Genomic DNA, 13,312 nt, shown 5'->3' with positions numbered 1-13,312 from the left:
GCCCCTAAGGGGTGACTCAGTGAAAGTTTCTGGATGGACACAGGATGAATGGTGCTGGCTCTGGGCAGTAATGCTGGAGAGCAGACCTCATGCCCTGTCTGGAAACCTTCAACAGACTCAAACTCCATTAGAACAAAAAAGGGGTTTTAGAGCTTCTAGATCCATCTGGAGTGAGAGTTCTGCTGTCCCAGTTTCAGTTTGGCTGGAGGTGGTCGATAGGGAAGCCTTTCTATCCTCCCTACAGTCCCGGGGGCGAGAGGATCTGGCCACCTTGGCACTGCTAGGGACTGAGTATGACCCCCTACCCTGTGTCACCAGCATAAAACAAAGGCAAGCAGGACACCTTGGTCCCAGACATAAACACTCTGACAGACACGGAGAAATAGATGCAGGCCAGAGGAAGCGAATCAGAAGGATGAGAAAGGTCCAGGCAGGGTTGCAGTTTGAGAGGTGGGTGGGGATCTCAGAGCCTGAGGAATGACTTTAGGGGGGGCAGCTTCTGTCCTGGGAGTGAATCCTGGCTATTAGCTCTGTTATTGTGGTCCAGTCATAGGCCATCTTACAGTTTTAATTCCTCCCGTGTAACAACTGGATGTTCTTAGCTGAGGGAACCGTCCCTGCATCCTTCTACCCCTACTTCTGCCCTCTCCTTTAAAGTTGCAGGAAGCCGGGCCGAGGTGGTGCACACCTGTAATCCCAGCACTTGGAAGGCAGAGGCAGGTGGATTTCTGAGTTCAAGGCCAGCCTGGTCTACAGAGTGAGTTCCAGGACAGCCAGGGCTACACAGAAAAACCCTGTTTCAAAAAAAAAAAAAAAAAAAAAAAAAAAAAAGTTGCAGGAAGGGTTCTAGCCCCAGGGAGCTGTTGGAGAAAACTCAGGCTGGATAGGGGTGACTTGTGTAGAGAGCAGCCTCGTGTGGTCTTGCACCAAGGTTTGTCTACAAAGAGTAGCAAAGAAGGAAGTCTTCCCAGCAGGGTCCGTCTGTCTATCCTCTCTCTTCCTTGTCCCACCCACATGCCCCTCCTCCTCGCACCCCAGTCTCCTCCTCACCCCTAGTTTTCCATTCATGTTGTCCTATTTACTTCTGAAACGTCTCAGAGCCTCCAGACCCTTGCCAGTGCCATGCCAAAAAGGCCTTTCCTGTTAGCGCTGCCTCCCCACGCTCCCCAGTCTCTCACCCCACAGCACCTCTGCGCTCTTCCTTCCAGAGCACTGTCTCATTTTCTTCACTGTGCTTTCTGTCATAATCGGAAGGCATTGTTCTCATTGTTTATCGTCTGTCTCCTAAACTGTAAGCCTCGGGAGGAAGAGGCCGGGTCTCTCTTGTCCTCTTCATTCCTAGCACTTAGAATGTCAGTCTGGTGTGCAGTGTTTGGTGAGTGGATGAGTGAACACAGGAGCTGTGAATATAGGGCAACATTGGGTTAGCCTTGGAAAGATACCATCCCTGGGCCCGTGAGTCCTCATCTGATCACTCGATGTATTTCCAGATCAAACTGGGTTCTCCTGGAAAGCAGTCTCCTGAGCTTGATCGTTCGTTACTTAACAATCGCATCAAAAATCATCAGACCTGAGAGATGGCTCAGTGGTTAAGAGAACATGCTGCTCTTCTTGAGGACCTGAGTTCAGTCCCCGCACCCACATCGGGTGACTTACCTGTAACCCCAGCTCCAGGTGGGTCTCTCTTGGGCACTTGAATTCTTGTATACAACATCCCCCAATAAACATAATTAAAATAAATATTTAAAAAATAATTTGTGTCCAGGGTCGTTATCACTTACAAATCAGAATGTGGGAATACTGTTCTAGAGGTCTCCATCTTTGCCATTGCTGTGTCTCTCAGAAAAGCGTGTTGGGGATACCCCATTGCCAAGGGCAGCTCCGGCTTACCAGCAGGCACATGGGGATTTCACTATTCTAATGACCTGAGTCCTGGCTTCTTATAAGGTGAATAGACATGAACTCAATCCCGTGGACGCTGTTCCATTTCAGGACCTTAGGTCCAGGGCAGCTGATCTTTTGGGTTCCTCTATGATCACTCACTCCAGGGACACACACTACCACATACATTCCTACCAACAAGGAACATCCAAGGCCATGAACAGACTAGAATCTCGAGGCGGCAGGCATGGGCCTGAGCACCCTTTGACGGACGCTTGTATTTGAACTCCCTGCAAGCCCCAAGAGCTTTTCTGAGCATAACCTACAAGACGTAGTTCATCATCATATTTCTCCTGCCCTTTCTGGGCAGGTGCTGACCTCTTTCCCCAGAGGCACGGGGAAGGAATTCCTAGTTTGGCTGCCAGGCAAGTAGAGACATGTTGGGAGGGGTACTTGTAATGTCAGATGTTGGGCCAACCTTTCTTTGCTCCCGCCTCCAGCATTCTCCCCATCGCCACCCCCACACCCCTCAAGGATTCCCTGGAAGCTGAAATGACTCAGGGATTCCAAAAGTAGTCACCCCAGGAGGAAACCCTCTGGAAAATGTTTCTCATGGCAGGGAGTCACCCTAAAGTGTCCCACAAAGCTTCTACCGAGATAAGGACAGCGGCTGAGCAAGCAGGGTGGGGTGGGGGCCTGTGGCTCAGTGAACAGGTTCATGGGTCAGCCTGGTCATCGTGGTGTGGGGGAAGTCAACCCTGGGGAAGACTGTAATTGAAGGGATATTCCATCTTCTTTCCAGAGGCTTCCTCTGGCCTCAGGTACAGAGGCAGAGAGAGAAATCCCAAACGCCTCATAGGAAGAACAATGTCCCCATCACCCAGCCCAGTTCCAGGCAGAGTCAACAGTTGAGACAAGAAGCTGGGATCATTTTCTGTGTCTAAGATTACCAATTCTGCACTGTCCAAGGTCTGCTTCCTAGGGTTGTGCTGGGGAAGACCTGTAGGAAGCCTTCTCCCTGAAACAGCACTGCCAGCTAAAGGACCCTACTCTGGGCTTGGGGTTGCTAAGGAACACCACAAGCCACCTGAGGCCATGTGCCACCCAAAGGGCTGGAGAACAGGAAGCTGGAGCAATGGCTCCCAGCCAGTGCGGCTGGATGCCAAAGGGGACGGGAATGCCATGTGGTCTCTGGCAGGTGCAAATGAACACATCCAGCGCAGGTCCTGGGGAACAGGGACACATTTCCTCTGGGGTCTCCCCTTCCATCCACAGCCACCTGAGAACTGGCTCATGCTAGGAGCTTAGGTTTGGAGTTACTGAGGGCTGGAATGAAAAGCCAGCTCAGATTCTTTCTAACTGCGTAACCTCGAGTAGATGATTAATTTCTGTTGGGTCTCGCTTTCCTCATCTTCAACATGAGAATTTTAGTTTTTGTGTTATGGTTTTATTGTTGGAATAATAAGAGGATGTGTCTAGGGCTCAGCACCAAGTCTGGCACACTCGAATGCACAGGAGCAAGACCAGCAGTGCATAAATGGAGATGGTATCCAGAGCATTGGGGCAAGGGTAGGAGCCCTGAGACAAGGGTGGGAGCACTGGGGCGAGGGTGGGAGCATCGAGGTAAGGGCGGGAGCACTGGGACAAGGGTGGGAGCACCGAGGTATGGGTGGGAGCACTGGGATGAGGGTGGGAGCACTGAGATGAGGATGGGAGCATTGAGATGAGGATGGGAGCACTGAGATGAGGATGGGAGCACTGGGGAGAGGGTGGGAGCACTGAGATGAGGGTGGGAGCACTGAGATGAGGGTGGGAGCACTGAGGTGAGGATGGGAGCACTGGGGAGAGGGTGGGAGCACTGAGGTAAGGGTGGGAACACTGGGGCAAGAATGGGAGCACTGGGGTAAGGGTAGGATCACTGGGGCAAGGATGGGAGCATCAGGACGAGGGTGAGAGCTCTGGGTCGAGGGTGGGAACACAGGGACAAGGGTGGGTATGGCACTGGCTGAAGACACTTCTGGCCTTATTCTTCCCAAGTATCTTAACCTGGCCACCAATGGCTTCTCCTCAATGCCTCCCACTGTTCCAGGACCCTAAGATTCACCGGAAGCAATTTCTTCCAACTCTTGAGAATGCCCTCTGTTGTCATGACAGCGCTGCCTCCAGACTATTTTGTCCCACAGCATCTGAAAGAGCGGTCCTCTATGGTGTGCATTACCTCTGGCTCCCTTTGTTTACTTTCTGATCCCTTGGTTACTTCAGGAGTATTTTCTGAGGGAAAGCACATGCAAATCAGCACACATTATTCTAGAGACAGTGTGTATGAGTGTGTTGGGGTGGGGCTGAAGGTCCTTGAACAGAGAAAGGCCTGGAGGAAGCGTACTGGCTGGTCTCTGCACAGTCCTCCCCAGCAGGCTGGACCTTGATTGGCCTGTGTCTTTGGAATCTGTCTTTCTGGAGTATACACACACCTGCCTGACCAATAGGGCCCCACGAGAGTGTAGAGGCTGAGTGGGCACTCTAGGGCTGGAGAGTAGCAGCCATCCTTGTTGTGAACCTTGTCCCTGGGGCCCTGTGAACGGGGGGGGGGGGGGGGGGGAAGGGGAGACCTCCTGCTGGGTCTTAGGTACCACAGTGTCCTCTTCTCCACGTTCTACCCTCTCTCTCGCCCACCCAACCAGAAAACTCCTTCCAGCATATCCCGGTAGCATTGTAGGACAAGGGCTGCATCCTCATCCCGTCAGGTTGGACAGGGAGGGACAGGGTGCCAGAGTGAGAAGGCAAAGGGAAATCGGGGCAGTAAGGGACAGTGAGGAGAAGCCATGCTCAGAACAAAGGGGATGGTGGCCAAAGAAGCTGAAGAGGAGGTGAAGTGTTTGTTCAGACCGGTGGTCGGAGACAGCTAATAAGAAGAGGGGCAGCTGCAGGCCAGAGCCTAGGCAGGAGTAGCCTAGGTTTGGAAATGGCGCCCCTGGAAAGGAAACCACAGGACAGTCTTTAATTTGAGGTAGTACACATCAGGGAAATTCCCATCATGCCAGTCCACAGAGACAGAATTGCAGAATGCTATTACTACGACCCCCGCCCGGAAAGTGCAAGGAACAGTTTACCCAATCAGCTGCTAGGCTGATAATGATGGCCATTACAACTTCCATGAGGGTAGCATTTAAAAAGCTTTTGGGAACACTTTCAGGGTTGGGCTTTTTTTGTTGTTGTTGGGTTTTTTCTTTTGTTTTTCTTCTTCTTCTTTTTTTTTAATCTCAAGTCACTCCCTCTAAAAAGATAGTGGAAATAAATTTGAATAAACAAAACAGGTTTGCTGAAAATAAAACCAGGACACCTCAGCCGCTCCAGTCAGCCTGCTTCCAGAAGGCCTGTCAGGCAGGGCAGTACCTGCGGCTGGTGAGCAGTGTCCGGCATGTACCAGGTGAGTGGTCCTGATGTCTGGCAGGGGACTGGCTGAGAGACTGAGGAGTAGAGATGGTATTGAGTGTTTTGGAAGGCTAGGCTTCCAGGCTTCTGGCCTCAGGGAGCTGCAGGGGGTGGAGGGCGGAGCTCGTATAGGATGGGGATCTGGGAGTAGCTTTCTCCTTGGCTTTTGTTCATAGGCTGTTGCATTCTTGGCAATGATCGTGGGAACCCACACCGTCAGTCTGCGGACCCAGGAGGACTGCAGCCACCTGCCCAGCTGCTGCCCCAGCAAAGATCAAGAACCCCCAGAACAGTGGCTGAGGTGGGGCTCTGCATCTGTGCCTCCCCCAGAGCCTCTGAGCCATACTCGCCACACCCACCACCCAGAATCCTGCAGAGCCAGCAAGGATGGCCCCCTCAACAGCAGGGCCATCTCTCCGTGGAGCTATGAGTGAGTCTACTGAGTCCTCTCCTGAATGTATTCATGATGGATGAGGGTCCCGGGGAGTTCTACCCAATTTGACCTACCAGTCTCTTAATTAACTAAACAGACCAGATAGCATTGGGAGCTACACAGGCCTGAATTTGACTCTCAGCTCTGCCCTCATTATCTTGGGTGATGTTTCCAAAATCCATTCATTCCTTCCTTCCTTCCTTCCTTCATTCATTCATTCCTGTCTTCCTTCTTTCAAAGTTCCTTCCTTCTTTCTTTTCTTCCTTCCTTCAAAGTTCCTTCCTTCCTTCCTTCTTTCCTGTAGAATATAATCTAGAGGCTAATGTATAGGTCAAACGCAGCAATGTATGTAAAGTCTGTATTTACATTGATTCTGTTTCTTGTTTGGTCTTGACCATAACTCGTATTTCCCTAAAGTATTAAGTAGTAGTACGTGACACAGGCACAAATGCTGTCACCCAACCCTTGTGGGGCAGGTGGGAGACCAGATCCCGAGGCTTGCTATCTTTAATCAAAACCATGGTTCTCTTTGTCTTTTACACAGTTTGTTGCATACCTATTGTAACTCTATTTATGCCATGATATGAAATTGGGACAGAGAAACAATTCACAAGTTAGGGTCTTAGGTATTCCAAGTACATGTTTTCATTCCTGTATCTTTGAATGGTTATATGCACCTCCTGCCCTCCCCACCGTATATCTTGCTTAGCCTTACCTTTGATGGGTAATGGAGATATTCCTGGTATAGGGAGCTGGTCAGCTTTATCTGATGTTGTGGCTAAGACACCAGTTCACAATGCTTTGGAGTAGTCTCAGGGGCTACTCAGAAGATCTGCTTAGGGGTGTGGGGGGTCTCAGCTACACCTGTCCTCTTCTTGAAAAGGCAGTGATAACCCTTGATAACCACTTAGGAGACATTCTACAATATATACTCTATACAACACTGGTCCCACAAGCTATTTCTCAGAAAAAAAGTAGTGGTGTCAAGTTAAGTTTGTGAAAGGTTACAGAGCTTCATCCTTTGATTATTCAATGCTCTCCATACATTACAGTTGGCAAGAGGTTTACAAAAAGTAACCATTAGTTTCCCCAAATTTATTGAATTGCAGAAGCTTTTGTTTTTTCAGACAGACAGACAGACAGACAGACAGACAGACAGACAACAACAAAATCCCAAGGTATTTATTATGGAATCTACTTTGGGAAATGTTTGCAGCAGTTGGACCCCAGTTTCCTAGGGTTTGTATGGGAAATGCTTCTGCCACACTGGGGCTTCCTGCCACGCTACTGGATACAATACATTTTTAGTATCTTTTTTCCAGTCTTTGTTTTGATCTGTTTGTTTTGTTTTTGTTTTTTCTTTTTTTGGACTTGATTTTTTCGAGACAGGGTTTCTCTGTGTAGCCCTGGCTGTCCTGGAACTCACTCTATATAGACCAGGCCGGCCTCGAACTCAGAAATTCACCTGCCTCTGCCTCCCAGAGTGCTGGGATTTATAGGCGTGCGCCACAACCGCCCGGCTTGGTCTGTTTTTTCGTTTTTTTGTTTTTTTTGTTTTTGTTGTTGTTGTTGTTGTTGCCATAAATCTTTTCTGAATCAGTAAGAAAAAAAAAGGTCTTTCCCATGACCTAAATGTGCTTGTGATCCATGCCTGGACGGACGGTGGCTGGAGGGTGGGCGTGAGGCAGTTCTCCCTGGGAAGTAAGCAGAGGGAGCAAAGGGAAACACTTGGTGTCCGTTACACATTCTTTTATATGTGCCTGTCGACTGTGTGGCACAGGTTAGCCTCAAACTCATGGCCGTCTTTGCCTCAGCCTCTCCTGTGCTGCCTTACCTGCCCCACGGCAGTTTTCAGTTTTGTAATAGCTGCCATTTAGATAAACACCATAAAACATAATACCTTACTAAGATGCCTTCTGCGGATCGGACAGGCACCGCGCTGGTCTGGTGGAGGCTGGCAAGCCAGTCTTCCTCACCGTCCTCTGTGCTGTAAGGAGCTGTCTCAGTTATGGCCTAGCATTGAGGGCCACTAGGAAAGCCACTTTTTTTTTTTTTTTTTTTTTTTTTTTTTTTTTTTTTTGTCTCCTACCTCTATTAATAGTGGGAGGAAATAAATCTCAGAGAGGAAGGGGTGACACTCAAAGTTACACAGCATTGGGTGCCATGAAGGTTTAAGAAGCTGGGTTCCCCAGCCACACTATCTCTTCCCTCGGGCCTCTCCACCCTCCCTGCCCCTTGCTTCTGGCCTGTCCTTCCAGGACTGACCAGCTCTGTTTCCACAGGTTAGACAGGGACTTGAATCGGGTCCCCCAGGATCTCTACCACGCTCGATGCCTGTGCCCACACTGCGTCAGCCTACAGACAGGCTCCCATGAGGACCTAATGGGCAACTCAGTACCAGTTTACCACAACCAGACAGTCTTCTACCGGCGGCCATGCCATGGCGAGGAAGGTTCCCATCACCGCTACTGCTTGGAGCAGAGGCTCTACAGAGTCTCCTTGGCTTGTGTGTGTGTGCGGCCCCGTGTAATGGCTTAGTCATGCTCGCCACCTGCCCGAGGCTGATCCCTGGTTGGGAGAGTGGGCGAGGAGTACATTCACCTTGCCAAAGTGGGCCAGGGGACCTGAATGTTCAAGCCCTCCAAAGCCCTACCTGAAGCAACAGGTTTCCGGGACAAGATGGAGGACTTGGGAAGAAACTCTGACTTTTGCACTTTTTGAAAGCACTTTTTGGGAAGGAACAGGTTCAGCTTGTGCTGCTGGAAGATGCTGTTGTGGCATTTCCTCTCAGGAATGAACTCCAAAGGCCTGCTGACCCTGGAAGCCATACTCCCGGCCCTTCCTTTCCTCTGAATCCCCCCAGTCCTGCACTGGCACGTTCTCCAGCTTTCCCCTTTTGCCTTTCGTTGCCTTTGTTTGTGAATGCCAACTCCGCGTGCAGCCAGGTGTAATCGCTCTGAAGCGGATGGTTCTAAGGAGAAAGCTGTTATCAAACATGAAGAGATTTATCCAAATAAATATCTGTATTTTAAAATGGTCTTATTTGTCTTTGGCATCTGTGGTGCTTGAGCATCCTGTATCCCCAGCTGGGCCCTTTCTCCTCTCCGGGTCCTTCTCCACGCCACAACTCTCCTTACTTTCCTTGGGTGTCCACTCCATCCACCCTTCCCCTCCCCTGGTCCATCCCTGAACACAAGGGTGGGGGTCAGACAGCTCAACATGGAGGAGAGACAGAAGGCCATTGAGGCACTGCAGTAGACACACAGCGCCCCCTTGTCTCCCCAACAATCCTCCTTTGTCCTCTGGTTCTGGCGGTTGCAGCTTGGTCCAGCAGGGGACTGCCTGGGCTGGGCTCCAGTTCCACCTCCCTTAAAGGAAAAGAGAGAAAGGCCCAGCCAAATAAGAGGGCTAAGGTTATGGGAGGGGCACGGGCATCTTCCCGCTTTGGTTGCTGGGGACTCCTTGCCCTGCCTGTCTCTCTCCTAGCCCCCCACCCCCCAACTCCTCTGGTTTCTTTCCCATCTTCTCTTCCTCTCCTTGTTCCTTCTTTCCTTCTTCAGGGTGGTTAGGCTGGAGGAAGAGGAGGGTTAACCACGTCTCTCTCACCCCTCCCCATGCCTCCCAGTGGCCCTGCAGGCCAGAGCAGAGGCACTCTGGGCAGCTGGGTGAAGCCCATCTGGGCAAGCCTTCCCTGGGCACCACCTTTCCCCCAGAGTCCTGCAGCAGGCCTCAGCTTCACCTTCAGGCTCCTGTCTGCTTCTCTAAGCAGACCTCTTCTGTGTCCCTTCCAGGGCTGCTGGGATTCTGGTGAGGGAGAGTCTGTGTCCCGTGAGCCTCACAGAGATGTTCAGTGCTTGGGATCGCCGGGAACGGCCCCCAGAGGAAGGAGCAGCTGCAGGGCTCCAGGGCTTCGGAGTGGACAAGACCTTCCTGTCTTCCCTCAAAGGCATCCTGCTGGAAACTGAGCTGGTAACAGCTGCCTCCCCAACCTCGTGCCCCCATCACTCCCATCCCAGCCCCCTGGCACGGCTCTGGCTGGCCACCCGTGCTTACCATTTCCCAGCCCCCTCCCCAGGTTTCCTGTCTTCCCACTCCCACGCTTATCTTCTGTGACCCCCAGCTTTCTGGCCGCTTCCCTCTCCGGAGGCAGTTCTAGAAAGCATCCCTCACCGCAAGACGGAAGTTAGATGGAAAGATAGCTTTCTAGGATACTGAGGGAATGAGCCATGGGTGGGGGTGGGAAGAGGATGGACAGGAAGCAGGCAGTCTGTCTCCCTCCAACTTCTGGGAAGGCTACTTCTTGACGTGTCTAAGTATCCAAGAGGGTAGATCTCCGGCAGCGACACTTCATCAGTTGCGGCCCATTACCATCTAGTCTCAGGCTTGCCCTGGGTACTGAGCAAGATCACAGTGCTAACACGGAGGGCAGTCTTTCTTATCTGCCATTCTCTGTGCAGCAAGCTCCTGCCTTCTAAGTCTCTCTCGGCATGGAATCTGCTCTTATTATCTGACTTTTAGCCATCAGGAGTAGGGAAAGTTTTGTGGGGCAGAGGTGATGTGGACTGGTGTGTACCTTGTGTTATGTGCCTCTGGGGACTCCCCTGGGGCTGTGCAGATTTGCCAAACTGATAGAGTTGCTGGGATTCCTGGGTTAGCAGTGGGAGGATGGAGATGGCCTCGATGGGCCCTGACACTAGGGATGAGTCACTTCTTTGTCTTCATTGAGAACTCTTCCTTCTCACCGAGGCTGGGTAAAAGTACCAGCTGAGAAGAGGGACTCCCAACCACAGCCAAACCATGGCCTGGCCTATGCATGTGTCTCCTCAGAAAGCTCCCCGTACTTGGTCCTGCAGGCCCTGACCCTCGTCATCTTCATTTGCTTCACGGCCTCCATCTCCGCCTACATGGCCGCAGCGTTGCTAGAGTTCTTCATCACACTGGCCTTCCTCTTCCTCTACGCCACGCAGTACTACCAGCGCTTCGATAGGCTTAACTGGCCTTGTCTGGTGAGGAACACTGCCTCTCCCACCCCATCCCGGTGTCTTCCTTCTCTGACTCGTGCCGTGTCCTGTGCTCAAATGGGACTTTGGTCCATGAGAGCGCCCTTGTCAAGGAGACTGTACAGACCCTAGGCCTGTTCTCCCACAAATGAAAGCCCTAGCTCAGTCCCGCTCCATGTGGTGTGTTCACTGGTCTCCCCTCTGCTTCCTGGCTGATCTAGATTTATCCACTTCCATCCTCTGGGGAGGGTACTGAGCTCACTCCCTTGTAAGTATTTGACATGGGTCCGGGCGCATCCCTGGGCAGGAATTCCATCTCTGAGGACCAGACAGGGAAAACTGATTAGTTTGGGAGATTTCCGGGTAATGATCCCTTCTAGCATCCTCCAAACTGGCCTCCCCCTGCCTCTGGCTCCCCAGGACTTCCTCCGGTGTCTCAGTGCCATTATCATCTTCCTGGTGGTCTCCTTTGCTGCTGTGACCTCGAAGGAGGGAGCTGCCATTGCTGCTTTTGTGAGTTCATTCCTACAGTGCTTCCCAGCACCCAGGACTTGGGGCTGATATTGGCACACTTCCTGTGCCCAAAACAAAGCCTGTGCCCGCTCATACATCATTCCCTCACTTCTGGGCCCCATTCCCCTAGTCTGATGCCTCTGCTGCCCCACCCTTATCCCTTTCCACAGGTGTTTGGCATCATCCTGGTCTCCGTCTTTGCCTATGATGCATTCAAGGTCTACCAAACTGAGTTGATGCCCAGGACCACAGAGGGTGAGTTGTCTGTGCCCTGAGAGAGGAGATGCCCCTACCTCTCAGATACTCTCAGATGTATGTCACAGATACTGCGGACATACACGGTTTCCCTGCCTGGCTGTCTCTCCACAGGGGACCAGCAGTGATTCCAGGGTTACCTGACTCCCACGACCAGACACAAGGAACCGTGGAGCCATAATTATCATCTTTGAATTCACTGAGCCCCAAGTGCCCACCATCTACTCCAAGTCTTCAGAGATGTGTCTGTGGGAAGTAGTGAAGTTCTGGGGGTGGGGCAGGTTGTTACGCCTCCAAGTCTCTCCCAAATTAAAAAAAGGAAAAAAAAAAAACAAACCAAAACAAACCAAAACAAAAAAACCAACTAAAATCCTAGTGATGGGTCTTCTTCTTCCTTAGAACTTGTACAGACTAGGAAGCCAAAGAGTTATTTGTGGAAACGTGCTCCAGAGAGTCAAGATCCCTGAGGGATGAGGGAACGCGGCTTAGATGGAGGAAACTGAAAGGGAAAACCATTTGCACCTCAGCCGACACATCAGAGGAATGTGAGATTACCAAATGCTATGTGCTAGGCTGCTTAGGGTGAGAGGTCCGGGCCTACCTGACCAAAGCACCCGCCTAGCACACCTGTAGGCTTGGGTGACGGTCTTTTTCTGGGGTTTGTGTAGAGCTCCCCCTTGTGGTATGGGGAGGGCTGGGAGGGCGGCAGACCAGAGTGGAGAGGACAGCCAGAGGTCTTAGGAGAAATTCCTTAAATACCAGCACTGAGAGAAAAGTCCTTAGGTGTGAGCTGGTCACGTGCTCTCAATCTGTGTGAAAGAAACCTGGGGCTTCATTACAGGGAGGTGGCCTCCTTGTGGCAAAGCTGGCTCTAGAACATCTTGACCTTGAAATAGTACTGTCTTGATCCTTTTTGAGTCCTTTTGAAGCCCTGAAAACAAGGGCCCATCCCTTTGCCAGTGGACAACCCCCCCACCCCCCCCCACCCCCAGCTGGCCACGGTCTCAGAACACATTTGTTGAGTGTTTCCTGTCTGCAGAGCCTAGGCTCAACACCAGAGATTTAGAGGTAACAGCTGGGCCTGAAAGGGCAAACCAACTGGAAAGGTGTTTGAGACAGGAGCTGCCTGGTCCGTGATTGTCTAGACGGCACCTCCCCACCTGGCTGGAGGAACCCACCACGGTTCATATATGTGGCTCCATTCCAGCAGACTTCTTGCCCCCTCTCTTTATTGCTTGACTCTTCTGAAATGCCTTCCCTCCTTCCTATGGGCCTTTCAGATCAGGCTCTGGCCTCGAGCTCTGACTGTTCCCTGGATCTTGAACTTGGGGACGTGCCATGCTTTTCTGTCTTAGTAGATTTTTCCTGCCTCCTGTTTCCTGTCTTCCTATCTTTGTGCTCTGTTACCTCGTCAGGCTGGGCAGTCATTCCAGGAAGGAGCCTACTAGACTTCGGGTTTCCCTGGACTCTGTTCATGGGTCTTGGGCTTTCTGCACCGTGTGTGCTTGAGTCTAGATGATGGCCCTTGGTCAGGAGAATAGAGGTAGGATGGGCATAGTCTCAGAGCAGAGATGGGAAAGGCTGGGCTGGGGGAGTGGGGAGAAGACAAGACCGTAGGTTTGAAAGGGTAAACAAGGATCTGGAGAACCCTGGCCAAATGCCCAGAGGACGGCAAGGTTTGCTTTCCAGCAGGAGATCTCAGCTCCAGCCCTGAGCAGCTGTGTGTCTAGTCCTCTGAGAAGGAGAGAGAGACACAGAGAGAGAGAAAGACAGAGACACAGATACAGAGATACAGAGA

General features: G+C 51.5%; 2 protein-coding genes across 2 annotated transcripts; both read left to right on the top strand.

Moving 5' to 3' along the window:
* Window positions 1–5,299: 5,299 nt before the first annotated feature.
* On the top strand, window positions 5,300–8,284 carry Il25 (interleukin 25). Its single transcript, XM_052191631.1, has 3 exons — window positions 5,300–5,308; window positions 5,490–5,743; window positions 8,029–8,284. The coding sequence occupies exons 1-3, from the start codon at window positions 5,300–5,302 to the stop codon at window positions 8,282–8,284; spliced, it is 519 nt and encodes a 172-aa protein (XP_052047591.1).
* A 1,246-nt stretch (window positions 8,285–9,530) lies between these two features.
* Window positions 9,531–11,761, top strand: Cmtm5 (CKLF like MARVEL transmembrane domain containing 5). Its single transcript, XM_052190738.1, has 5 exons — window positions 9,531–9,715; window positions 10,600–10,752; window positions 11,167–11,259; window positions 11,430–11,514; window positions 11,629–11,761. The coding sequence occupies exons 1-5, from the start codon at window positions 9,590–9,592 to the stop codon at window positions 11,640–11,642; spliced, it is 471 nt and encodes a 156-aa protein (XP_052046698.1). The 5' UTR covers window positions 9,531–9,589; the 3' UTR covers window positions 11,643–11,761.
* The last annotated feature ends 1,551 nt before the right edge of the window (window positions 11,762–13,312 follow it).

Source organism: Apodemus sylvaticus, chromosome 8 (assembly GCF_947179515.1).
Source record: "Apodemus sylvaticus chromosome 8, mApoSyl1.1, whole genome shotgun sequence".
NCBI lineage: Eukaryota > Metazoa > Chordata > Mammalia > Rodentia > Muridae > Apodemus > Apodemus sylvaticus.
This window is presented reverse-complemented; position numbering and strand designations above follow the sequence as displayed.

Excerpts from the sequence above, each read along its gene's own strand:
- Il25 (XM_052191631.1), top strand. Across the intron at positions 5,744-8,028 it reads ATCTCTCCGTGGAGCTATGA|GTTAGACAGGGACTTGAATC; the intron begins GTGAGTCTACTG and ends CTGTTTCCACAG.
- Cmtm5 (XM_052190738.1), top strand. The coding sequence starts at position 9,590 with ATGTTCAGTGCTTGGGATCGCCGGGAACGGCCCCCAGAGGAAGGAGCA. Across the intron at positions 10,753-11,166 it reads GGCTTAACTGGCCTTGTCTG|GACTTCCTCCGGTGTCTCAG; the intron begins GTGAGGAACACT and ends CTGGCTCCCCAG. Across the intron at positions 11,260-11,429 it reads GAGCTGCCATTGCTGCTTTT|GTGTTTGGCATCATCCTGGT; the intron begins GTGAGTTCATTC and ends CCCTTTCCACAG.